The 25,562-nt window shown below is 42.8% G+C and overlaps 2 protein-coding genes across 3 annotated transcripts; one reads left to right on the top strand and one right to left on the bottom strand.

The window, feature by feature from the left end:
* Positions 1–2,295: 2,295 nt before the first annotated feature.
* On the bottom strand, positions 2,296–10,359 carry LOC122556779 (nucleophosmin-like). Of its 2 annotated transcripts, none has more exons than XM_043703939.2 (11): positions 10,239–10,359; positions 9,709–9,791; positions 9,094–9,213; positions 7,466–7,559; positions 7,108–7,220; positions 6,721–6,761; positions 6,217–6,286; positions 5,659–5,781; positions 4,400–4,507; positions 3,597–3,671; positions 2,296–2,437 (listed from the first exon to the last, which is right to left on the bottom strand). In XM_043703939.2, the coding sequence occupies exons 1-11, from the start codon at positions 10,309–10,311 to the stop codon at positions 2,390–2,392; spliced, it is 948 nt and encodes a 315-aa protein (XP_043559874.2). In that variant the 5' UTR covers positions 10,312–10,359; the 3' UTR covers positions 2,296–2,389. The 2 variants fall into 2 exon arrangements, with proteins under 2 accessions (XP_043559874.2, XP_043559875.2); XM_043703940.2 differs by having other exon boundaries at positions 6,721–6,758.
* A 3,373-nt stretch (positions 10,360–13,732) lies between these two features.
* On the top strand, positions 13,733–24,443 carry LOC122556780 (nucleophosmin). Its single transcript, XM_043703944.2, has 11 exons — positions 13,733–13,853; positions 15,501–15,583; positions 16,103–16,222; positions 16,410–16,503; positions 17,023–17,150; positions 17,673–17,707; positions 19,881–19,947; positions 20,818–20,922; positions 21,689–21,787; positions 22,902–22,976; positions 24,327–24,443. The coding sequence occupies exons 1-11, from the start codon at positions 13,790–13,792 to the stop codon at positions 24,372–24,374; spliced, it is 918 nt and encodes a 305-aa protein (XP_043559879.1). The 5' UTR covers positions 13,733–13,789; the 3' UTR covers positions 24,375–24,443.
* Positions 24,444–25,562: the final 1,119 nt, after the last annotated feature.

Below are 25,562 nucleotides of genomic sequence, written 5' to 3'. Positions count from 1 at the left end.
CGTATTCAATAGTCCATTGTGTCAAGGAATTACTATGCGTCTGACAGGCTAGCCATTTTCAATAGTTTTAGTTTAACTAAATTGTCAATTACACTTATCAACTTTAGACTTAAATAGAGCCATTCACACTCACTAGTTACAGGTTCCGATAGAGCAATTCACACTTGTCTAACAGTTACAGATTCCGATCAGTTTCTTTATGAATCCCGAGTTTCGATGGGGCAATTGATACTGGCTGGTATTTACAGGCTCCAAGATTTAATTAACATTATGCATATCCCTTACAAGCTCCAGCAGTCATGCAATCGCCTGCAGCAGCTCGCTTGGCTGTTGTTAACCATTTCAGGGCTGGAAGTGTCACCCTCCCTAGCCCTACATTAAACACCGCAGTGAAATCTCCCCAACAAGGGGAAGATTTATGCTGTTGCAGTTGGGAGTAGACTGGAACAAGGGAGGCCTAAGTTATTTTCTGGGGTCTGGAACAGCATTGATGCTGCACAGCCAGGTTAACTTTTCCTGATAATCATAGAATCCCTACAGTGTGGATCAGGCCATTTGGCCCAAAAAGTTCACACCGACCCTCCAAAGAGTAACCCACCCAGACCCATTCCCCTACCCTTCTACTCTACATTTGACCCCTGACTAATGCACCTAACCTCCACATCCTTTTACTTTAGGCTATCAATTTCTGACTCTGCCAGTATACCTTTTCAGACATTCACGTTGGACAATCCTAACATAGCCCGTGTTTCAAACTGACATGGTATAAGTGACAGACCGTTCCATCTGTTCTTTCATATGGTCTGTCAGAAGCACTTCCCTCAACTTCAAAATCATTTTAAATGTGTCATAAAAACATTTCAAATGACAGGATCCTGCAATCAATCAGAATAACCTAGAATAAGTCTCATCTTACACCAAGTGCCCATTTGGACCATACAGAAACTTTATTTCGCAAATCACAATAATGACAACTTCAGCAGAGATGTTCAAATATTTTCCTGAAGGGCTTATGCCCGAAACATCGATTCTCCTGCTCCTCGGATGCTGCCTGGCCTGCTCCGCTTTTCCAGCAACACACTTTTCAACTCTGGTCTCCAGCATCTGCAGTCCTCACTTTCTCCAAATATTTTTCACTCCAAGGTCAAATTTGTCTCATAGGGCTTCAAGTCACAAACTCTCAATAGTTCCAATATGCTTTGAATACGTCAGGTTTCTGCTGTTGCTAAGTTTTGTTGTAGAATTTATTCAAGGACACAGCTGTAGGCCCATAAAATTCTGACTAGTCATGTCTTAATCTTCAAGGCACAGATCACTACTCACCACAGGACGAAGAAGGGTTTAATATCCCAGGCAAACCTATGTTGGCTACAAAGACACTCTCAATCAAGATTCTTGTTTCTCTCCCCACCAGCCTAAAGGTCATGCTTACCATTGGGGTGGCACGGTGGCTCAGTAGTTAGCACAGCTGCTTCACAGCACAAGGGCCTTGGGTTCGATTCCAGCATTTGGTGACTATTTGTGTAGAGTCTGCACATTCTCCCTGGTTTCCATAGCCCAAAGATGTGCTGGTTTGGTGAAATGGCAGTCCTAACTTGCCCATAGTGTTAGGTGCATTAGTCAGAGGGAAAACAGGTCTGAGCAGGTTACTCTTCGGAGGGTTGGTGTGGACTTATTGGGCCGAAAAGCCCGTTTCCACACTGTAAGGAATCTAATCTAATCTTAAAACTACTAACAAAATGTTAGGATACCCAGAAACAGAATTTCCAGTTGCTGATGCAACACAAGATTGCATATTACTATGAACACTTGCAGAGAATTTCAGCAGCGTTTCCAAGTAGTCGTTCAACGCCATCTCATTTTTGTTAAAAATCACAACACCAGGTTATAGTCCAACAGATTTAATTGGAAGCACACTAGCTTTCGGAGCGACGCTCCTTCATCAGGTGATTGTCACATTCACCTGATGAAGGAGCGTCGCTCCGAAAGCTAGCGTGCTTCCAATTAAATCTGTTGGACTATAACCTGGTGTTGTGATTTTTAATTTTGTACATCCCAGTCCAACACCGGCATCTCCGAATCATCTCATTTTTGAGCAGCGTCTGAGAATGAAATGGCCTCATCATTTTCCCCACGAGAAAGATTACCATTTCCACCCTCAGTGTTGCAGACTCCATCTTTGCCTCAGCCCACTGAAAACCTCATTCAAAACCTGCCACCCAGCTTTGTGTTCACCCAGTCTCACGATGCCTGCTAATTTACATGATGCAGTGTAAAGCATTCTTGTGCAATGAGGCAATTGTAAAACGAACTGGTTTATTTACAATGACAGATAAAATAGAAGGACAACGTTCACAGCAAATTTTGTGGTGTTACAGCTACAGTTATTCTACTTCCCATCCAGCGTCTGTCTCCACGTCCAGAGATCTTTGATCATCTATAGGACAAAAGAGTATTAACAATCACAGTATGAGAACAGCCATACAACTTAACTGGTGTTCATATTCCTCACCAGCATCATAAATTTCACATCAAGATCTTCTATTATTTTTTCCCTCATGAACTTACTGAACTCCCCCATTGCATCTGTTGTTTGATGGATGTGACAATACCATCACTGCCATATGGAACCTCAATGTCAAACACCACCAAAACATGACCTGCAGTTTTTCCTTTCTTGAAAAAAAAAACAGCCTGACCTACCCTAACTCCCCTGACAATTAAAATCGCTGGGATTTAGTGTTACCTGTATAAATGCATTTTGTCCAAATGTTTGTTATATTGTCTCTAAGACTAGAAGTATACACCATGCACTAGTTGAACCAAAGGTTTTTCACAGGATTACTGTAACTTCACATTTTGAATTGTATCCATGTATGAATCCAGCCACTTCACTTCTATGGCTTTATTAATCGCAGAGCTACTTAGCAGCCTGAGACTTTAGTGAGGCCATTTAGAGTTCAAGGTTTGAGTAAAGATTTGTAGCTCGAGTGCCAGTTCTCATGGTCTGCTTCTGCTGCTTCTGGTAGCTCGTTGTAGTGGCTGGTGCATTGGACCCAATACACTGGCCATTACAACAAACAACCGGCAACCAGAAGCAGCAGAAACGGAACCAAATAAATTCCAGAAGAGACAGTATGCTTAAAAGGAGACTGCAAAGCACTGAAGACGTCACTTAGAAAGGGAACAAAATGTCTGCAAATCAACCTCCCAGCTTAGCAAAATACCCATAACCATGTTATTTACAGTATTTTGGGCAGTTCCGGTTACCACATTTTAAGGACGACATGAAGAAGTATTTAGAAAGGATGCAAAAGAGATAGACACATGAACATTATCCATAGCATCTTATTTGTTGATCACTGTCCCATCTTGTCAGGTATATCTGTATGCTTGTCAAATTTCACACACACATAAAACTATGAGCAACAGGCAAACCATAAGCTGGGATAAGAGCCCACTTCAGCTGTTCTATAATGTATTCACAACCCAATAAGTCAACTCACCAACAGCAAAGAAACTTGCAGCAAGCTGCTGGGTTAACACATCAACATGGACCGAAAAATTCATGAACAAGGCTGAGGTCAAGCACTCACCTTTGGGTCTTCCACCCTCAAGCCATTTTTCAGGAAGTTTACAAACTTGGACTCCATTTTGGGCAGACTGACACCCTGTTTAAAAGATTAGAGTCATACTCAGCATACCCACAATACAGAATCTGCAATTTCCAAACAGACACAACCACATACCATCCCTGCATTCAATAACCCAAGTGATAAAACAGCAATTGGAAACATTATATTTTCAATGACAACAATCTTTCAAAACATTATTGAGCTCACTCCATTTACGTAAGGAGCTACCACACAATGTTCACTTTTCCTATAACCCAGAAAATAACTGATGGTCAGGGTAGCACATTCCTGATCGTAACTTGTTGCATTCACAAGAATTCCCTTCCTTCTGATTTTGCTGGTTGCTAAATATATTAATGGAAAGACCTCCACACTTCAAGATCACTTATTCCAATTCAATATCTCAGCTCTAGCTGCAACACAGACAGAAGTGAGCAAATCACCAACTAACCACCTCATATCCAGAGTGTATTCGGAAAAGGGATAGGATCAGACTTCAATGTAATTCCACCCTCATTTAACAGCCAGTCTCCTGCATGGTGAAGAATGGTCATTTGGCTGTATGTTAGTGTAAAACAAAACTTTAAAGGAGCCATTTAACCCAGAAAACAAAGAGCACTGAAGTACACCATTTCACTTGCATGGTTTTTAATTCTCCATTATAAAGTTTCCATTACACAGATTCCTCACTCAAAGCTACCTATAAACGTCAGTGCTTCAGTTGGTGTACATTAAAGAAACTGTGGTATGTTCCGACAACTCACCTTTTCCAAAAAGGTCTTCAATTTAGTCTTGATTTCTTCTATGGTCAGTGGAGCCTTGGTGGTTTTGGGGGTTTTGGGTGTTTTGGGTTTACTACTGGATTCCGGAGTCTGGAGTAAAAACAAATTATGAGCACTGTCCTAAGAGCAACACTTGCTCCATACACCCTTTCTTAACTTTACAGAGCAAGCACATTGCACAAAGTGGTCCAATTACCCCAGAGACCCACAGCTTATCAGGTCAATTACCAATTTTCTAGTCTGCATTCAGGTTACAGAATGATGGCAGTTTCAAAGTCAAAGAGCAATGCTAATTAAAACTCATACCATGAACAAAAACAGCATGATGTAAATGAAAAGACTGCTCCAAGGTATAAAGGGATCTGGGTGTTCTATTCATGAATCACAGTATGTTAGCATGCAGGTCCAACTAACAAGCAGGAAAACAAATAGAAGGTTTTTAGTTATTGCAATAGGGATGTAACATAAAAGTAGGGATATTCTTCTACATTTGTACAGGGCACTGTTCAGTCCATATCTGGAACACAGTCGTCGTCGTCTTATCTTACAGCAGTTCAGAAGTTTACTCAACCGATTACTCGACGAAGAGGTTGATATAGTTGCAACCTCTTCTTATAAGGTAATCAGCATTCAGAAGAATGAGTGGTGATATTTTTGAATGTTATAAGTTGGTGACAGGACTCAACAGGATGGATGCTGTTACATTTTTCTGAAAGTTGTCTTTGAAATTCTCTTCAAAGGGAGCTGTGAGGTCAGGTCATGGAATTTTTTTTAGAAAAGCAGAGCAGTTAAGATTCTTAACTAAAAAAAGTTGAAGAGCATCAGAACTGGGTAGAAATGCCCTAGAGGTGATGCTAAGATGCCCTTTTGATCCCATGCAGTCAGTGCAGTATGAAGACTCTCACATTGCCAAGAATCCCTTAGTTACAGCGAAGTTCAGGAATTTAATTTCCAATCACTATATTGCACATTTTGGAAAAAACTGCACAGTCCACATGCACTCTCTCTATTTGGAGGATTCCATTGAAGCAGTCTTGTCAAGTTGCTGCAGTCTTATAGATGCGTGCACGCACATACACACATATTAATGGATATTTAATTATGTTCTGCAGGTAAAACTAGGCAAATGCAAAGAATTTTGTCACATTCCGCACTAAAGGCTTACAATCATCATTGTTCTTTTCAAATCACACATTATCCCACTTTACAAGACACATAGAAGAAGCAATTCTCAAACATACCAAGGAAAGGTCTCTAATCTTGGACTGCTTGTTTTCTGGTGTGGATTTGGTGGGTGTTTTGCCATTTTGGTTGGGAGTCCCTTTCAATCCAGGTGTTGCCTTGAGTGGAGTTTTCTGAAGAGGCTGCAAAGACCATTGAAAAGATACTAACTGGAAAAACTATCGACCGTGTCTTATTAAGACAACACACTCTCAGATTTTACCAGCCCTAAGTCAAGACACATGGTCTGAAATTTTCCCAGAACCTTTCACTCATGCCTCTTGAAAACCATTAATCATCCTTGCAAATGGTTAATTTTACAGGCTGATGTCAAATCCTGTCAGGTGATGTCCCCGCACAAAACCTTGGAACTAACTTCATATTTTTGGTGCTTTATTAAAGCAGGTACACAGAGTGTAGACCCAAGTGACAGTTAGAAGCCATTGGATAGACTACAGGTCCTGTGTCGCAACTGGATCCTGCAGCCATAGCATGTACAGTTGCAGCACCCCTGACAAGGAGCGTAAAGTCTTCAAAGGCCAGTCTCTAGCCTCTTTCAACTTAAGTGCCAGGATTACCTTTTTTGCCGGGGTCACCACTTTCTCATCTTCACCTTCATCATCATCATCATCATCGTCCTCTTCTTCTCTACAACAAAGAAATGTCTTTCAGTGAGACAGCCACATTTTCATGGTAGTACACAGCCCTTACCCTGGAAGATCTCCCATGTGTTAGCTTCACTGTCACACAAATCTGTACCAAGTTTGAATCATTGACATTTACCTACAGCTTCTAACATCATGGATTTTTATGATCTATATGAAGCCAATTTAACCAAACAAATTTATTCAGCATAAAAAAAAACACTGCAGCAGATAAATTTCAAAATTCATAAAGACTTGAACTCTGGAGTCTGGACTGCAGATTCCTTCCCAAACTGATATTTTGGCACTGGTTCTCATTTTAGCCTCCCTTGTGCTGCTCTCAGATCATTTCAGGGACAAGAGAGATCAAGCACTTTTTCACAAAGAGACTACAAAACTTCCTATGAAAGACAACAGGAACGATCACTTAACACTCACTCATCATCTTCATCAGAGTCTTCCACTTTCATTTTCTTCTGCTGAACAAAAGAAACATTTTAGCACCAAATCATTTTTGCAATTATTGATGCAACTGCAACAAGAAAGAGTGGTGAGAAAGAGAAGGCAGGGAAGAGGAATATAATGGACAAGGAAGGAAAACATCTTTCGATCCAGACAAGTAAAACTTTTGTACAGATTGTCAGTGTCCACAAATACCAAATAAACAATGCACAAACATACAAATCAGTGGGTTTAAGCACTGACTTACTGCATTTCCCTGGCCACTTATGGTGAAATAATACAAGTTATGATGAGAAACACATTAACAAGCCATGTGACAAGTTGATCAGTGGGTGCAGCTTTAGCGAAGCCCCCAGCACGCACCGGCAATATTTTGGATGCTGCAGCAGCTGGTCGCTTTACAGCTTGTTTCGGTGTGGTGGTCTCCAACATGCTGTCATCCTCGACATCCGACTCCAAGTCGTCATCCTCCAATGCTTAAAGTAAAGGATAAAAGGATTAAAGCCATCCTGATCTCCCCTTCAAAGGCTCCCAACTGCCTCAGAAAACGACAACAAAATCCAATCCAAGAAGTCTTTCTTGACAATTAAACAGCTCACTAGCCCGCTACCTAACTTTCAACTCCTCCAGCCGAAGTGTAATATCAACAATTTGGTGCCAGTGATACTCCAACCCCTCCCACACTTCGTGGCCATCAGAAATGTTAATAATGTCCACTTACCAATGAGGTGCTGGCCACTGATGTGCACGGGACCTGTTCCAGATTTGAGCCGAAATGTCACAGGTGGTGCCATTTCAAATCCTCCCAAACTAACCTGTGTCAAACACAATTAAAAATTACAATAAGTTATTTCTGCTGTGCAAACCCAGTTCTGTCTGTCGATCCTCTGCAAGAGATACAATTCAAGTTATTTGAAGAATCAAGACTTGGAGACATCAGTGTTGGACTGGAGTGTACAAAGTTAAAAATAACACAACACCAGGTTAGAGTCCAACAGGTCTATTTGGAAGCAATAGCTTTCGGAGCTCTGGTCCTTCATCAGATGGTCGTGGAGAATAAGATTGTAAGACACAGAATTTATAGCAAAGTTTTACAGTTCGACGTAACTGAAATTATATAATGAAAAAGACCTGGATTGTTTGTTAAGTCTCTCAGCTTTTAGAATGTTCATGCTGGTTTCAGTTCTTTCATATGTAAATTACAAAACATTGTGGCACAATGGTCAGACTGATTCTAATCTAAAAAACAGATTTACAGAATCTTACATGAATTCATGCAGTTTTTGAGCAAAGTAAAATGTAATTCTGCAAGTACAAATTCACCCCACAAACGTATGTGCGTGTGCGTGTGTGAGAGAGAGAGAGAGAGGGGCGGATAGGTGGGAAGCCTGGGATAAGGTAGGGGAGGGTAAATGAGGATTCCCCCAAAGGATCCTTCCACTTCCGACAGAAATTCTCCTGTACTTCGACACATATCATCTACTGTATCAGTTGCATCCGATAAGGTCTCTCTACATTGGGGAGACGGGATGCCAATTTACGAATTATTTCAGAGAACATCTCTGGGACCGACGCACCCCACCACCCCATGACTGATCACTTTAACACCCCTCCCACTCCACCAAGGACATGGAGGTCATGGGCCTTCTCCATCACCAAACCCTAACCACCTGCTGCCTGGAGGAAGAACGCCTCATCTGCCAACCTGGAACCCTGCAACCACATGGGATCAATGTGGATTTCACCTATTTCCTCATTTCCCCTCCCCCCACCTTATCCCAGTCCCAAGCCTCCAACTCTGCACCACCCTCTTGACCTATCCACCTTCCTTCCCACCTATCCCTTTCCTTCTCCTCTCCAATCTATCACCTTTCCCCCCACCTTCATCTACCTATCACATTCCCAGCTACCTTGCGCCAGACTTAACCGCTTCCCATTTATCTCTCAGCCCCTCATACCCAAGCCTCATACCCAAAACATCATTCTCCTGCTCCTCGGGAGCTGTCTGACCTGCTGTGCTTTTCCAGCACCACACTCTTGACTCCAGCATCTGCAGTCCTCACTTTCTCTTGAGATTATGACAGATGCTAGATATAGGTAAAAACAATGACTGCAGATGCTGGAAACCACATTCTGGATTAGAGTGGTGCTGGAAAAGCACAGCAGTTCAGGCAGCATCAGATGCTAGATATACAAAGGGCAGCCAATTAATATTTATAGACAATGCCCAGTTGCTTTCAACAACATGGTAGGAACCAAAGTGAATTCTAACCATAACTAACCTTCCCCCGGAGTGTCCCAATTGTAGTGTGATACATTATTCTTTTTGGTTAATAACTGGATACTCACTGTAGGCTGTATTGACAACTTCAAAGCTGCCAAAGTCACCTTTGTGTTTTTGCCATCAGAGTTTAAGCCTTCTGCTTCAACCAGATGCAGGTCATCACTTGCCCCAACACCAAGGCAAACCTGTAAAAGCCAAAGCACAGGAAAGCCCATAAAGGTACCCTCATGTCAGAAATCACAAAATGCAAGCATTAGTACAAAACAGCATTTGCATCGAACATATAGGACCCTCAAAACACTCAAAGTAGAAGTTTTGACAAACATGCTAGAATTCCCCAGCTTTTCAAAATCAACAAAATATATACACAATGACACCACAATAAAATTCCCTCAATTATGAAAGGAAAATGCCCAGACTATTAATTCCTCGTCATGCACATGACCGGCACATTTCAATATTGTCTGGACATTCCACACTTCAACATTCAGATTTACAGTCATTTGTTCCATTTGCAATGTCGGAAAAAATATGCCCACTGAGCACATTTAAACCTTGTCACCTTAATTAAATCCCTGTGGTGCAAGGAGGGGGGTTTGGCTACAAGCAGCGTTCATTCGGCACGTTTTTACACACTTTCAACAAGTCAGACAAGTGAGAGGAGCGATAGACACACTCACCGTCCTCAAAGAAAGCTGATGCTCAGAATCATCATCTTCCACCTCCATCTTGTACTCTTTATGACCAGCCTTCAGCTCACACCCTGAAAAGGATAATATCCCTCAGTCAACAAATTCTAGATGTAAACACATGTAATATAGTGCACTCTTCAAAAGCTGAAAAGACAGGTGGTTTTCAGCACTGCCCTATCAGATTGTTATTACAGCTTCACCCCCATTAACAATACTGCACTCAGTGCTCATACCTTTTTAAATGCCCTGCATACAGTTTAAATGCCCCTGGAGTTACATTGCAAGCTCCATTGCAGATCCTGTTCAATCCCGAAGGCGGGATCCAGTGGATCCATGCTGTGCTATCCACTGGGGGCCCTCCCATCACCCCACCCCACCTTTATTCTTGCCAACGGCCGCACTCTCAACCGCGGCCTGAGGCCCGGGGCTGCACATGGGTTCCAGCAGGCACATGGGGGCCGGCCCCGCTCCGGGATTCGGGGCCCGTGGGCACGTTCCTCCTCCTCCGGCGGCCTTACCGAACAGAAAGCTCTGCGGCCTAAGCGACGCGGCCGCCGGCGCCGACGAACTCTCAAACCCAGATTCCGCCATTTCTTCGTTCCTTGCGAAGAAGACCCGCGGCCGCTCGCCGCCTGCCTTATATACCCCCCAACCAACTCTCGCGAGTCTTCGGCTCGGTGACCAATCAGAGCGGGCCCCTGGGCCGAGAGGGCGGGACCGGAGCTATCAATCACGCCAACAGGGTCTGGGAGAAAAAAGTGAGGAGTGCAGAGGCTGGAGATCAGGGTAGAGAGTGTGGTGCTGGAAAAACACAGCAGGTCGTGCAGCATCCGAGAAGCATGATGAGCTCCTGTCCGAAACGTCGATTCTTCTGCTCCTCCGATGTGCTTTTCCAGCAACACACTCTCAACCAACAAGGACTGGCTACGTGTCAGTGAGGAGTCAGCCAGGAAACCCTCCTTTGCACACCCACCATTCAATCACAGCACCATCACTGAATACCACCCCATCAACACCTTGAGTGACATTCTCCAAAACTCAACTGAACTGAACCTTGTTAAACCAGTGGCTGCAAGAACAAGTCAGAGGCTTGGCATGTCAGGCATCATCTGAGGAGCAGGAAAATCGACGTTTTGGGCAAAAGCTCTTCATCAGAAAAATCCCTGATGAAGGGCTTTTGCCCAAAACATCAATTTTCCTGCTCCTCAGATGATGTCTGACTTGCTGAGCTTTGCCAGCACCACTCTAATCTCCAGCATCTGCAGTACCCAACTCTGCCCAGAGGCTTGGCATATAGCAAGAGTAACTCACCTGATTCCCATCTCCAAGGCTGGAGTTTGATAGAATATTCTCCACTTGCCTACACGAGTGCACCTACAATGCTGAAGAAGCTCGACACCATCAAGCAGAAAGCAGCCCACTTCATTTGCACCACAAACACTGGCTCCCTCCACCTGCAATGTGTACCATTTATAATACGCACTACAGAAATTCACCAAGGATCTTTGAAGAACTCCTGTGAAACCCACAACCACTTCCATCTGGGAGGACAATGGCAGTAGATACATGGGATAATGACCACCACCTGCATGTTCCTCTTCAAGCTACTCACTATCCTGATGACTTGGTTTATTGTCACATGTACTTTGTCACAAAATACAGTGAAAGGTTTTATACACTGTCACCACTCCCTAGTGTTATCTTAAAGAGAGTAGACTAAAGAAATAAAGAAAAAGTGTTCAACTAACTTGTCTGCTGTAAGCCTGAGGGCCAGGCATGAGTTCCTTTTCCCCACTGCTGCCGCTGAAACAAAAGTCACCAATCTTTGACACCATCTCACCTCCACTGACACACTCACCAGAGTCCTCACTGGACCTTGCAAATGCCACCGATGCTGCCATGTACTGCACCAGCCCGATCTCCACTCCAATGCTGCCATAAGTCTGCTTCAGGCCCACTTGGAAATGTATCATTGTTCCTTTACTGTCACTAGATAAAAATTGCAGAACGTCCTCAATGATATTTTGGGTGTACCTACTACAAATAGATTGCAATGGTTCAAGAAGATAGCTCACCACCACCTTCTATAAGGCAACTAAGGATAGATTACGCACATTCCAAAAATGAATTAAAAAATAAGAAATTGTCAGGAAAAGACACCATTTTAAGGAGTCATCAATAGGGTCCCAAACAGTTAACACAATGGACGAAGATGACTGCAAGACATATTGGGTGCTTGTGATAAAGGAGGAGAAAGTGAGTACTGCAAATGCTGAAGATCAGAGTCAAGAGTATGGTGCTGGAAAAGCACAGCAAGTCAGGCAGCATCTTAGGAGCAGGAGAATCAACATTTCGGGCAGAAGTCCTTCATTAGGAATGCTTGTGATAAAGGGACAACAATAATTGAGTGATTTCACTCAATGTATAAACTAGAAAAGTCAGATTGGTAATAGTGGCTTTGATGAGTTCATAGAATACTTTCAAGATAGCTTCTGAGAACAGCACATTTTGGATCCAACTAGAGAGCAAGCTACACTAGACGTGGTATTTTGTCATGGGTCAGGATTAGTCTAACCTTTAAGTACTGGCAATTATAATTTGATTGAATTTAACATCCAGTTTTAAAGAGAGTAGTAGTCTACGATGAGTATTTAAATTTAAAATAAGGCAATACTTTGGGCATGACAGCTGAAGATACCGGACACACGAGGATAGCAGATAGATCAGTAGAGAAGAGGCAGACATTTAAAGGGATATTTGAAAATATTAAGAATAAATATTTCTCCCATGAAGAAAAATTGCAAGGGGAGTCCATGGTTCACAAAAGAAATTAAGAAATCAAACTTAAGGAACTATAATTGTGAAAAGGTGAGTGACAAGTAAGATGATTGGTCAGAATTCAAAGAATGGCAAAGAGTAACAAAGGTTAATCAGGACGAACAAATTAGAGCATGAAAGGAAGCTAGCTAGAAATATTAAAGTCATATCAATATTTAAGAAATGTAAAGACAGATTAAACGAGTGTTGGTCCTCTAAACGTTGAGAATAGGGAGGTATTAATTGGGAAGCTGCACATGTAAGAATAAACCTTGTTTCTATTTTCACTATCAAGAATGTTTCCTCTTGTGAGTCCAAAAATTGAAGGTACTGTTTTAGAATGAGGGATAACCTTCTTAGAATAAAGATGAGAGGAAGTTTTTTTTCCTCTTAAAAGATTCTGCAGCTTTGGCAGATGGATACAGTATAACAATAGATTTATTTAAGCAATGACAGTTTGGGTTAAAAATAAAAATCATCAAGACTGATTTCACTTAAGTGAGGGTAACTTACCAAGGGCATGTCACAAGAACAGCAAAAATATTGGCTCTTATGAAATGCCCCAATCGTAAAATGAAACAGACATGGAAGCTCCGGCAAGTGTGGTTTTTATCAGAAATGTGTCCCTAACCAGCGATATGACTGCACCATTTACAGACATTATGAAAACTGGACCAGATGACTGTTAGGAGTGACAAGTGGGCGAGGGGTGAGGCGGGGAAGAAGAAGGGGAATGGTCTTGGGGAAGGAGAGGTAGCAGGGGATGAGTGAGAAACGAGATTGAGAGCGGGACGGAGGTTGGCCGGAGAGCGTGGCCCAGGGTTGCAAGCCGAATCTGAGGATAGGGCTGGAACTCGGACACTTTCCCCGCGCTCCACTGAGGGCAGCGGGGGTGGAGAGAAGGAGCTGAAAAGGCGAATAAAGATTGTTCCTGTGCTTTACATAACATCAATAACACAAGAATACAGTTTCGCTCAGGCAGTGCCTTTTGTAGGAGACTAATTCAGCAGCAGTTTAAAATAAAATCCGCTACTGCCATCTTAAGCTCAACATGTGACTAGGCCTCATTTCCGGCTTCCTCGAGCAGGCGCCTGCGCAGGACGAATGGTTTAGGGAGGCCGGCGGTTGGGGGCGGGGCCGGGTCGAAGGCTGCAGGCGGGTAGACTCTATTGGCGGGTAGGCTGGCACGTGACCGATCGGGCTCTATAAAAGGCGCCGCGAACGAGCGCGCGGCCATTTAGAAAGGAATAAAATGGCCGAGACTGACTTCGAGAGTGCCGTGTCGCCGCCACTGAGGCCGCAGAGCTTTCTGTTCGGTAAGGGCCCGGCGCGGGAGACACGCGAGACAACGTGTGGCCGCCGTCACTCCCGTTCCCCGCACGCAGGCGAGACGGAGCTCCCAGGACCGCGCGCAGAGCACCCGGAGGCCGGCCGCCACTGGCCATGTGGCTGCTGGGCCACGTGTTGGTGGCGAGGCCCCGACCCTCGGGCCGCGTGGTTGGGGGAGGGGGGCGTAAGGTTCCAAGTGACCCTGTTGCAGGGGTCGTCGGTGCACTGGTTATTGATTGAGCCGGCCCGAGTTTTCTGGGTTTCAGGGTATTCTAGTCGTACTTACGGTAAGTATGGTTGGTGCTGCGGTCGGAGATGTCCCCGAGGAAATGGAGCAGTTACTTTCGTATCAGTTTGTTGGGGTCAATGCCTGACGATGGTCAAGGGGGGCGCGTGTAGACAACATGCTGTGAACCCCTAGTAAGTAATTGCTTTTTCCATCTTTTACTCTCTCGTTCTGTCTCTTTTTTTTCTTTTTTTTCTATTTTCTCTCTTTTTTTTCTTTTCTCGCTTTTTCTTTCTTCTCTCTTTTTCTTTCTTTTCTTCTCTCTTTTTCTTTCCTTCCTTCTCTCTTTTTCTTTCCTTTCTTCTCTCTTTTTCTTTCTTTTCTTCTCTCTCTTTCTTTCTTTTCTTCTCTCTCTTTCTTTTCCTCTCTCTCTTTCTTTCTTTTCTTCTCCCTATCTTTTTCTCTTTTCCTTTCCTTTGTCTCTTCCCTACCTCCCCCCGCGTAATGGGTCGTGTGCGGAATCTGGCCCATGAGACTAAAGATGCACAGGTAATGCATTGACGGTGTGGGTTTAAAGGCCGCCTGTGTCCCAGGATTAGGTCAGACTGGTTCTGCTTCTAAAGTGGGATTTACGGGGTCTTGCAAGAGTAAAATAAAATGTAATTCTGCAAGTACAAATTCACCCCACAAACTCGTGAGCACGCAGGGGAGACGGGGTGGTGTGAATCCGAGTGTGTAATGGAGTACAAGTCTGAGAGCGTGGGTGGGCAGAGTATGTGTGAGCATATGAGAGGGTCTGTGTGAGTCTTGAGTTAAGATGGCACCTATTAATGCTATCTTGAGAAGTAACTTTTAAAAAGTTCTTAGATTTACATATGACAGAACTGAAGATAACATGATCATTTTAAAAGATTAAAAATCACTCAACACCAGGTTATACTCCAACAGGTTTAATTGAAAGCACACTAGCTTTCGGAGCATTGTTCCTTCAGGTGGTAGAGATGAAAGACTTAAGCTATTTTTGTTTAATGTTACATTCATGACATTACATTCCTGTTGCTATAAGTTGTCTTATTATTCTACTCTACAACCACCTGATGAAGATGCAATACTGTGAAAGCTAGTGCTTCCAAATAAACCTGTTGGATTAAACTTGGTGTTGTGATTTTTAACTTTGTGCACCCCAGTCCAACATTGGCACTTCCAAATCATGCCCCAGATGAGAATTGCAGCTTGAGCTTGGTGAAGCCTGGTTGGAACAAATGTCTCCTGGATTCTAGCTACTCTGACTTTAGGAGTACGAATCCTGAATATCTATGTTGAAAGTGCTGTTCTGTTTGTGAAGGATTCACTGCATTCTGTACTTTCCAGTTTGAATTTGTACACTGAATGATATTTTCTTTTTCAGGATGTGAGCTCAAGGCTGGCCACAAAGAATATAAGATGACTGTGGAAGATGATGATTCTGAGCATCAGCTTTCTTTGAGGACGGTGAGTGTGCTTCTAGTCCCTTTCATCTTTCTGAATTGTTGTTTTGTGTTTCACGAAACTATGATGCATGAAGGCTGCTTAGAGCCCAAACACACCCCCCAAAGCACACAACAGGCCTTTCACTAAGATCGTATGGTTTAAATGTGTTCGCCCAGCAGTTTCTTCCAAATTAGCAATGCTGAGTGCAAATCTGAATGGTGAAGGTGAGTGGAATGTACAGGCAATACTGGAAATGGGTAGGTTGTCAGCATGATGAGGAATTAATATATGGGGCCATTATCTTTATTGTATATTTTGTTGGGGCATAGTTATATATGTATAGCGTGCTAATTTTGAAAAGTTGGCACATTCTAGTGTTCGTCAAAACTTTTTACTTTGAGGTTTTTTAATATTTAACTCTGGGAACCATATCTGTTCACTGTAAATACAGTTTCATGTTAATGCTTACATTTTGAGATTTTTGACCTGGCAGCATCTTTAGCTTTATTCATATGCTTTCCTTTGAATTGGCTTTTACAGGTTTGTCTTGGTGTTGGAGCAAGCGATGACCTGCATCTGGTTGAGGCAGAAGGCTTAACCTCTGAAGGCAAAAACACAAAAGTGACTTTGGCAGCTCTGAAATTGTCAGTACAGCCTACAGTGAGTATTCAGCTAAAGGAAAGTCTTGATCTGTCAACACATTGGCCAGAAATGGCCTGGCAACCATAATGTGGATGATTTTAAAAAGTTATTTGACTGGTTGCTCCAAGCAGGGGTTCTACAGACAGGACTGGGTTTGTACACCAGAAACAATTTATTTCATAATTTTTAATTTTGTCTGGCACAGGTTAGTTTGGGAGGATTTGAAATCACGCCACCTGTGACCTTTAGGCTGAAATCTGGAGCGGGTCCTGTGTACATCAGTGGCCAGCACCTCATTGGTAAGTGGGCATTATTGAATATCTCATGGCCAAGTGCACGAGTGAAGTATCGGGCAACCAAATCATTGACATCACATGTGGGTTTGAAGTGTTGAAAATTCAAGTCTGATCACTCCTTTGAAAGGGCTGGGAACATGAATATTGAGAAAAGGATGGGGCAGGGAGGGAATTATGGGCAGTATGTGTTTCTGGTCTCGCCAGGAACAGCATTATCTGCTCATCTTGTAGGGAGTCCAGTATGGAGTGACATAGGCATAGTCCAGGCACATTTATGAACTAATTTTGTCCTTTGTCATTTTAATAAAACTACCAGTTAACTTGGTTTCCATTGCATCTTGGCATTATATTGCTGCTTTGCCTCTTATTGAACATGTTTTCTGAAAACCCTTCATACTGGAGGGCATCAGACATGTTTCCATGCAGGGCCTTCCAGCTCTGCTCTTCCTGAAGATGATTTCCTGAATAGTGTAGTGGCTTCTGGATCAGAAATGAGTGTTTTTGTCCATCTTCTATTTTAAGCATTGGATGATGAAGATTTGGAATCAGACGATGATTTAGAATCTGATGATGAGGATGACAGCATGTTGAAGAACACAGTAAAGCAGGCAGTTAAACGACCAGCAACTGGTGTAGACAAAATAATGCAGGTTTGTGCTTGGAATTGTATACTAAAGCTGTTCTTACAAATGACAAAATGGTAGCAAATGCTCACAACCTGGTCGTCATTCTTCCCTCCCTCGCTGCCTCCTGACCCCACTGCCACTCCTGCAACCAGAATACAATGCAGTAATTATGGCGATAATGGTCTAATGGTAAAGTCACTGGACTCGTGATCCAGAAGCCGTGCCTAAACCGCAAGTTACACCACAGCATTTAGTGGACTTCGCATGCAGTATTGTATTTGGGAGTGATTAGTCGTGATAACCATGAAGCTTCCCAATGACTGTAAAAGCCATTGTGGTTCACAAATGCCCTTTAGGGAAGGAAATCTGCCATCCTTCTGGCCTAGCGTGTAACTCCAAATTCACAGCGATGTGACTGACTCTTAACCATCCTCTGAATTGCTTTAACAAGCTGCTTGGTTTTCTGACAATTCAGTACGCAATGTCTCTTATAATGGTTACTTAAAGGTGCGGTGATGCAAACCTAAATCATTTCCTTCTTTTCAGGGGAAGAAAATGAAAGTGGAAGATGATGATGATGAGTGAGTGTCATGGTTTTTACTGGGAAACTGCTTAATCCTTCTTGTTCTTGAAATGGACTGGGTGTAACATTGGGGGAGTTCATAATAAGATTCGATTGGCAAAACATTAGTTTGGGAAGGGATCTGCAGTCTAGATTCCACAGTTCAATTCTTCATGAACCTTGAAGTTTATCTACAGATAAATTTATTTTTAAACTGATTAAGTTTATTGAAATTGGCTTCATACAGACCATAGAAATCTATTTGAAGGCCTTGATACTTAAGTGATCGCTAAGTATCAGTGCTTCAAATATAGAACAGATTTGTGTGACAGTAATTATCACAGGAAAATATTGGGTGTGGCATGAATTTAAGTGGGGGATGTTAGTAAAATTTTAAGATAGGGTAAGCAATTACTTCGAGGAGAAAGTGAGGTCTGCAGATGCTGGAGATCAAAGTTGAAACTTTATTGCTGGAACAGCACAGCAGGTCAGGCAGCATCCAGGGAACAGGAGATTCGACGTTTCGGGCACAGGCCCTTCTTCAGGAATGAGCAGAGAGTGTTCAGCAGGAGAAGATAAAAGGTAGGGAGGAGGGACTTGGAGGAGGGGAGTTGGAAATGTGACTTCAGAAAGAAGTAGGAAAATTTAGTTAGCCTGGTTACGTAGAATTCATTGTGTTGCCTTTTATTATTCAAGAAAGGATCTCAGGTTGAAAAGAATTGAGACAGCAATAAATGGCCCATAGTATTAGGTGCATTAGTGAGGGCTAAATATAGGGTAGGGGAAGGGTCTGGGTGGGTTACTGTTCTGATAGTTGGTGTGGATTTGTTGGGCCAAAGGGCCTGTTTCCAAACTGTGGGATTCTAATCTAGTCAAAAAGTGTGAAATGCTGCTGATTGAACTTGCATGGTCTGCTAGTCTGTCCATTGAAGTAACAATGACCTGTGAGCCTTGCTGGAGGTCAATTGATCCCTCTGGTAAGTGAAGTACTGCCAAATAAAGCTATGGGGAGCTAAATGCTGAGAGAGAAACAGGATGGGGCTAGTAGGTTAAGACCAGATAATTTAGATGTCCCATCCGAATGGCCTCTTCCTGCTCTTATCCTCGTTTTTAGATTAGATTAGATTACTTAGTGTGGAAACAGGCCCTTTGGCCCAACAAGTCCACACCGCCCCGCCGAAGCGCAACCCACCCATACCCCTACATCTACCCCTTAACTAACACTACGGGCAATTTAGCATGGCCAATTCACCTGACCTGCACATCTTTAGGACTGTGGGAGGAAACCGGAGCACCCGGAGGAAACCCACGCAGACACGGGGAGAACGTGCAAACTCCACACAATCAGTCGCCTGAGGCGGGAATTGAACCCGGGTCTCCGGCGCTGTGAGGCAGCAGTGCTAACCACTGTGCCACCGTGCCGCCGTTTCTATAGTTGATGAGAAAACATCAATTAGCTATTTGCAAATGGCATCAACGGTTATGAGGAGAAAGCGGTATTAGGCTATTGAGTTGGACTATTGGCCATGATCATGAATGGTAGCAGGCTCGAAAGGTTGATTTGCTGCCTCCTATCTCCTATGTTTCTATTCATCTTTGATATGCGGGGAGGCAAATTTTTGTCTGAACCAGATCATTTTGAAACTAGAATTAGAACATGTGACTTACGATGTGTAAATGTCCGCTAATGTCTGGCTGGTGCAACGGTATTCCATGTGATTTAGGGTCAGGATGTTGCATGCTCGAATCATGTTAGGCTCACAGTTTGGCAGCTCAACTCCTTTCATCTTGCTTTAAGATGGAGATTTTGGGTTCCTCAGTGCTGAACACTGCCTCACCGTTTGATTCCTCCCTCAGGTGACTTTGTGGAGTTTGCACATCCTCCCTGTATCTGTGGTTTTCCTCCGGGTTCCTGCCAAAATCCAAAGATGTGGAGGTTAGGTGGCTTGGCCGTGGGAAGTGCAAGACTTTAGCTGTAGGGATTCTCATGATCCTGTCTGGAGATAGGCTGTCCCAGCATTGATTCAAACCATCCTTAACCTATCGCTGAGGCTCCTGAGATAATTTTGCAAAATAAACTTTTTCAGTGATTTTAGGGCATGGGAGTTCTATGCTTCCAGATAAAAGTTGGATGCTACATGAAAATGTGACCAGGGAGGTGACTGTGCCACTGAAGAAAGTTTTTCTTCTAGAGAGGAAGATGATGACGAGGACGATGAAGAAGATGATGAAGAAGAAGCGATGACCCCAGCAAAAAAGGTACTGTGCAGCGTGCTATTTAATAGTGTAATTGTCAAAGTATAGATCTAATAAAGGTGCAGAATGCCACACCATCCGAAGAGTAATAGAAGTGTGGGATTCTCCCATTAAGACGTAGGTCATGGTGGCTGAATTTGTTTAATATTGAAGTTTGATAAAGTGCTATTTTATGGTGAAATCATTTCATGGAATGAAGGCTGAATCTCTGCCTACTCCTGTTCCTGTGTCAGGATGCCTTTGATTTAGAATCTAAAGTGTGGTCAGGAGCTCTTAACTACCATTTGGTTCCACATTGTGCCTGCCTCTATGTAGCAAAACTCTTGACATGGATATCAAACCTACAGCTCAGCGAACAAAGCTACACCCTGAGCTACAAACCTTACTCTTGACATGGATTGGTGTTGAGTGATGAGGTTTTATTCTAGCTTTAGGTGCCTGGAATTTGCACATTGTCCCTGTAATTGGGTTTCCATGAGGTACTCTGCTTTCCTCCCACAGTCCAGGTTAGATGGGTTGACCATAGTCTCCCTGGGTGTGTAGGCTTGGGGGATTGGCCATGGTAAATGTGTGGGGCACAGTGAAGGTGGGAGGCTCTGGGAGGGATGGTGTTCCGGGGGTTGGTGTGGGCCTGGTGGCCCAAATGGACCCTTCTGTTCGGTATGGATTCTGTGACCTAGGGAATTGGATAAGGAGTGGTTTCTAGAGCTTGTCTGAATGATGATGCCAGTAAGATGTGGGGCTGCAGCAGAGGCAGAGTTGTCAGGTGAGTATGATAGAATTTTCGATCAATAAGAATATAATCTCTGGCTTAATTATCTACCTGAAAGCTCCACAGTCAATCCATTATTATGTTTGACATTGTGCTTGCAGCCTCTTGAGAAAACTCCAGTCAAGATTACCCTTGAATCAAAGGGAACTCCCAAGCAAAATGGCAAAACACCCACCAAAGCTACACCAGCTAACAAGCAGCCCAAGGTTAGTGACCTTTCTTGATATACTTGGGTATTTCCTTTTCTGTACAACTTGCCGAATGGAGGAACTGAGAAATTTGCATTTAAACCGTTCTATTCAGGTGTTTGTAAATGGGTTTCTGTAAGATGAGAAACTCACTATTTGACTACCTAAAGTTTCCCATTTACAAGCTGCCAGTTGGATGAATACCTTTGACTTGCCTAGTTGTGCAGTTCTAACAGCACTTGAATTTAGGCAAAGCTGCCATGAGTTTGGCACTACATGCCCCACTGGAAATCTCTTCTCTTTCATTGGCGACCACAGGTTGCAATTTGCCAAGGCGGTTTCAACATAATATTCCATACAAGTGACATACAAGAGATTGAAGGACGAGGGCAGCAGATGGATGCAAGCATCTCCACGTGTGTTCTCCAAGTCTCTCATCATCGTGACTTGGAAATATATCATTGTCACAAAGTCAAAGCCATACCATTCGTGTACATACACAGAATGGGCTGCATGGTTTGAGGAATGTGGCTCACTACCATCATGAGCATTAAATGCTGGTCTAGCTGGGTGTTCTTATTGAATTAGGTGTATCCTGTAATCATTAGCCATCAGGGTGTCATAAGTTGGTGATAATAATTTGGTAATTGAATTCTTGAACTGCAGTCTCTGGAATATTTGGACTACTTTGTGCAATTTGCTTGGTCTTTAATGTTGATAAGAGATGTATGGAGTAATTGTTCCTGGAGCAGTTTGGGTGCTCATAATTTGCTTTTCCCTCCAGACTCCAGAATCCAGCAGTAAACCCAAAACACCCAAGACCCCAAAGGTCCCACTGACCATGGAAGACATCAAGGCCAAGTTGAAGACATCTTTGGAAAAAGTGAGTTGTCAGAACACTGCAGTTTCTTTAATACTTGATTACTTGATTAGATTACAGTGTGGAAACAGGCCCTTCGGCCCAACAAGTCCACATCGACCTGCCGAAGCAAAACCCACCCATACCCCTTACCTAACACTACGGGCAATTTAGTATGGCCAATTCACCTGACCCTGCACATCTTTGGATGGTAGGAGGAAACCGGAGCACCCGGAGGAAACCCACGCAGACACGGGGAGAACGTGCAAACTCCACAAAGTCAGTCGCCTGAGGCGGGAATTGAACCCGGGTCTCTGGCGCTGTGAAGCAGCAGTGCTAACCACTGTGCCACCGTGCCGCCCACTAATGTATGCTAACACAACTTTATAGATAACTTTTTGAGTGGGGAGTCTGATATTGTATAACAGAAAATTCATAATGGAGGATTATAAACCATGCAAGCGATTTGTGTTCTTTGGTGCTTTCCAAGATAAATGGCTCCTTTTAAAGTTTGGTTTTATTTTGTGTTGGTGCCATTTTTGGGCTGGGGTGAACAATGTCACATACCACACGACAGCAGGTTATAGTCCAGCATGTTTGTGAAATTACAAGCTTTTGAAGTCACTTCACCAAATGGAGCAGTGGTTCCAAAAGCTTGTGGTTTCATGGTTATAACCTGCTGTCATGACTTCTGACATAGTTTTACGTTAACATACAACCAAATGGCCATCCTCTATGATACAGGAAACTGGCTATTATGGGGGGGAAGGATGAAACTCCCTTTTCCTTCTACACTCTATACATGTGATTATTCAAAATTTGTTCTTCACCTGTGGGCACTTGTTACGTTTGTCTGGGACCAATTAGCGCTGACATATTGGACCCACGTTCAAATTGCTCCTCTTCCTTATTTTTCTGTCATTCTTATAAATGCGGAAAGTTAAGATTGGGGAAATGCATTGCCCTAACCATCAGGCATTTCCAGGATTAGAGAATACGAGCATTGAGGTAACTCCTTTAGTAAAGACAATGAACTGAATAGTGTTCAGGAGGAATGTGTTTGTTTCCAGTTGCAGGGATGGTAAGTGGTTGTTATGTATTGTGGGTATGCTGAATGTGACTCGACGTTTTGTTACAGGGTGTTGGTCTGCCCAAAGTGGAGTCCAAATTCGTAAACTTTGTGAAAAATGGCTTCAAGGTGGACGACCCAAAGGTGAGTGCTTGACTTCAGTCTTGTTTGTGAACTTTTTCAGTCTGTGTTGGTGTTTTCCTTGCAGTCTCCTACATGTTTCTTTGCTGTTGTTGAGTTGACTGCTTGGATTGTAAATGCATTATACAGCAGCTGAAATGGAGTCTTATCCCAACTAGTGGAATTGCTGAGCAGTTTTATACCTATTCAATCTGGCAAGAAGGTTGATTGTTCCCCTTGAGCCATATGTGACGAGCTGGGGCAGAGTGGTGCATAAGATGCTTTGGATACTGGAATTGTTGAAAACAACATGCTGTACATTCTCTGCAGTTCAGGCACGACATGTGGAGTGACTATTTCCAGCATGTGACATTTTGTCCAAAGTCATTTTAGAAATGTATTGGGTTGAGGAAGTTGACAAAGATCAAGTAGCCACGTTAGGTCAGAGTATTGTGCAGAATTGTTAGTGCTCATCAGTGCTTTGTAATCAAATTTACAGAAATCTGAATCTGTATGTGAACAGCAAGTTAGAATGGAGGGATGCAGAATGGTCTATATGTTCACATTCACAACACAAAACGGTATTGCACCGAAACAGGCTCTTTGGATCACCATGTTGGTGCTGACAATCATGCCATTATAAACTAAATCTATCTACCTGCACATGGCCTATATTTCCCCATACCCTCGGTCTTTCTAAATTTTGCTAATGTATCGGATTTTGCCATTTCCCCTCGCAGACAGTCCAGTCACCAACAATCCTGTTTTTTTTAAAGTTGCCTCGCACATCTCCTTAAACATCCTCCCTCTCACTTGAACCTATGTCCCTAGTATTTGATATTTCTGCCCTAGGGAATAAGATGACTGACTATTCCACTGTATCTGTGCCTTTCATGTTTTTATATACTTCTATCACGTCACCTCTCTGCCTGTGACACTAATAAAAAGAATGACAGGTTTGTCCAATCTCTTCCTTGTAACTAATATATTCCAATTCAGGCAACACCAGCATCCTCTCCAAAGCACCCACGTCCATAGAATGGAGGCTAGAGCTGCACACAATACTCCAGATGTGTCCTTTATACAGCTAGGAAGCTTTGGGGGTTAATAAAACTGTAGAAAAGTGACTAGACTCATAAGTGGATACAGTTCAAACTATGAGATTGTACTAAATTTGTGTAAAAACTTGAGTGCAATATTATTTACACAAATCTGAGATTTTCTTCATCAGGGAAGTTATGATAGGCTGTGGTGTTTCTTCCTCAAACTGGGTAAGAATACCTGACAGTGGCCTGTTGATGTTTGATCAGTAGTGCTGTCACATGGGCAGCTTCCATCAAGACAAGGTATTAATCATATTTTGTTGTTTTACAGATCATTAAAGATCTCTGGGTATGGCGACAGGCAATGGATGGGAAGTAGAAAAATGTTTTTATGTGCAAAAATGTTTACATGCGTCAGTCATTGTAAATAAACCAATGTGTTTTATAATTGTGCCTCATTGTATTATGTTTCAAACTGCACCACATAGATCAGCAAACAATATGATACTGGGTGAACAGAGGGCAAGGTATGAGTATTAGAGTTTTGAATGAGCTAAATTGGACAAGATCGGAGAAAGGAGCAATGGTGTATTGAATAGTTCATTCTGGAAGTAACATGATTTCAGATTAGATATTCAGTCCCTGATTAGGGAGAGATGTGAATCAGAGGCTAGGATGAGAGGTTTTCCCTTCTTACCCTACACTTAACAACAGCAGAAACCCAAAGTCATAAATATCCATCACTGACACCTGCAAGTCTTTCAAGTCCTAGTACCCACAGGTGTCTACAGTGTTTTGTACAGATGTGGAAGAACAATCATTTTCTTCCTCTTCCCTTTTGATTAGGTGAAAAAAGGGGGAAAAAGCCTGCACAATCTTACATTCCATAATTACTAATAGGGGTTGGCACAAACTGGACTTGCTGATTGCCATGTCATTTAATTTTGGGCCTCCCCAGGATGATGACAATTGTCCCACTTGTTTCTCTCCCCCCCCCCCCCCCCGACAATGAATCTACCTCTTGTAAATTCCTTGAAAGACTTTGCTTTGGAAAGTGTATACATATGAGCATTGACTAGCCCCTGCTGTTTCCCATGTAGGTAATGGACAGTGATACGATGGAATAGAAATGAGCACATTGCCATTTAGTTAACTCTTGATATGAGCTCCAACCTGCCTTTAGATTTGAGAATTTGATATAAATCCACTTTTTTAAAAAAAAGCTATAGTTTCCTTTCTCTGACCCCTTGGAGTCTGACTTGCAAAAGATCCAATGCTGCTGTCTTTTTGTGAATATTAACATTATTCACATTTTGGGTGATATGATTGGACTGTTTAAAGTACTTTAGGAATTTGGCCAAAAGGTGTTTTCATGGAAATGTTGAGGTAAGTATCTAGTTTCAATGCAATCCATAAAAAGATGACTAAGCTTTTATTGGCCTCCCTCACAACTGCTATGGACCAGGGTGTATTAGATAGTTCTGATATAACATAGTACCAATCTCATGATCTCCCATAAGAAAACTGGACTTGCATCATAGCTAATGCACTTAAGGAAAGTTTGCAT

Source organism: Chiloscyllium plagiosum, unplaced genomic scaffold (assembly GCF_037043375.1).
Source record: "Chiloscyllium plagiosum isolate Xiang-an unplaced genomic scaffold, Cpla_swu_hap1 HiC_scaffold_16, whole genome shotgun sequence".
NCBI lineage: Eukaryota > Metazoa > Chordata > Chondrichthyes > Orectolobiformes > Hemiscylliidae > Chiloscyllium > Chiloscyllium plagiosum.
This window is presented reverse-complemented; position numbering and strand designations above follow the sequence as displayed.

What these genes read in the sequence shown, in the direction of transcription:
- LOC122556779 (XM_043703939.2), bottom strand. Translation starts at nt 10,311, where the DNA reads ATGGCGGAATCTGGGTTTGAGAGTTCGTCGGCGCCGGCGGCCGCGTCG. An exon ending in GCCGCAGAGCTTTCTGTTCG is followed by an intron (nt 9,792 to 10,238) that starts GTAAGGCCGCCG and finishes TATCCTTTTCAG; the next exon opens with GGTGTGAGCTGAAGGCTGGT. An exon ending in AGTTGTCAATACAGCCTACA is followed by an intron (nt 7,560 to 9,093) that starts GTGAGTATCCAG and finishes TGTTTGACACAG; the next exon opens with GTTAGTTTGGGAGGATTTGA.
- LOC122556780 (XM_043703944.2), top strand. Translation starts at nt 13,790, where the DNA reads ATGGCCGAGACTGACTTCGAGAGTGCCGTGTCGCCGCCACTGAGGCCG. An exon ending in CAGTGGCCAGCACCTCATTG is followed by an intron (nt 16,504 to 17,022) that starts GTAAGTGGGCAT and finishes TTCTATTTTAAG; the next exon opens with CATTGGATGATGAAGATTTG. An exon ending in GTGGAAGATGATGATGATGA is followed by an intron (nt 17,708 to 19,880) that starts GTGAGTGTCATG and finishes TTTTTCTTCTAG; the next exon opens with AGAGGAAGATGATGACGAGG.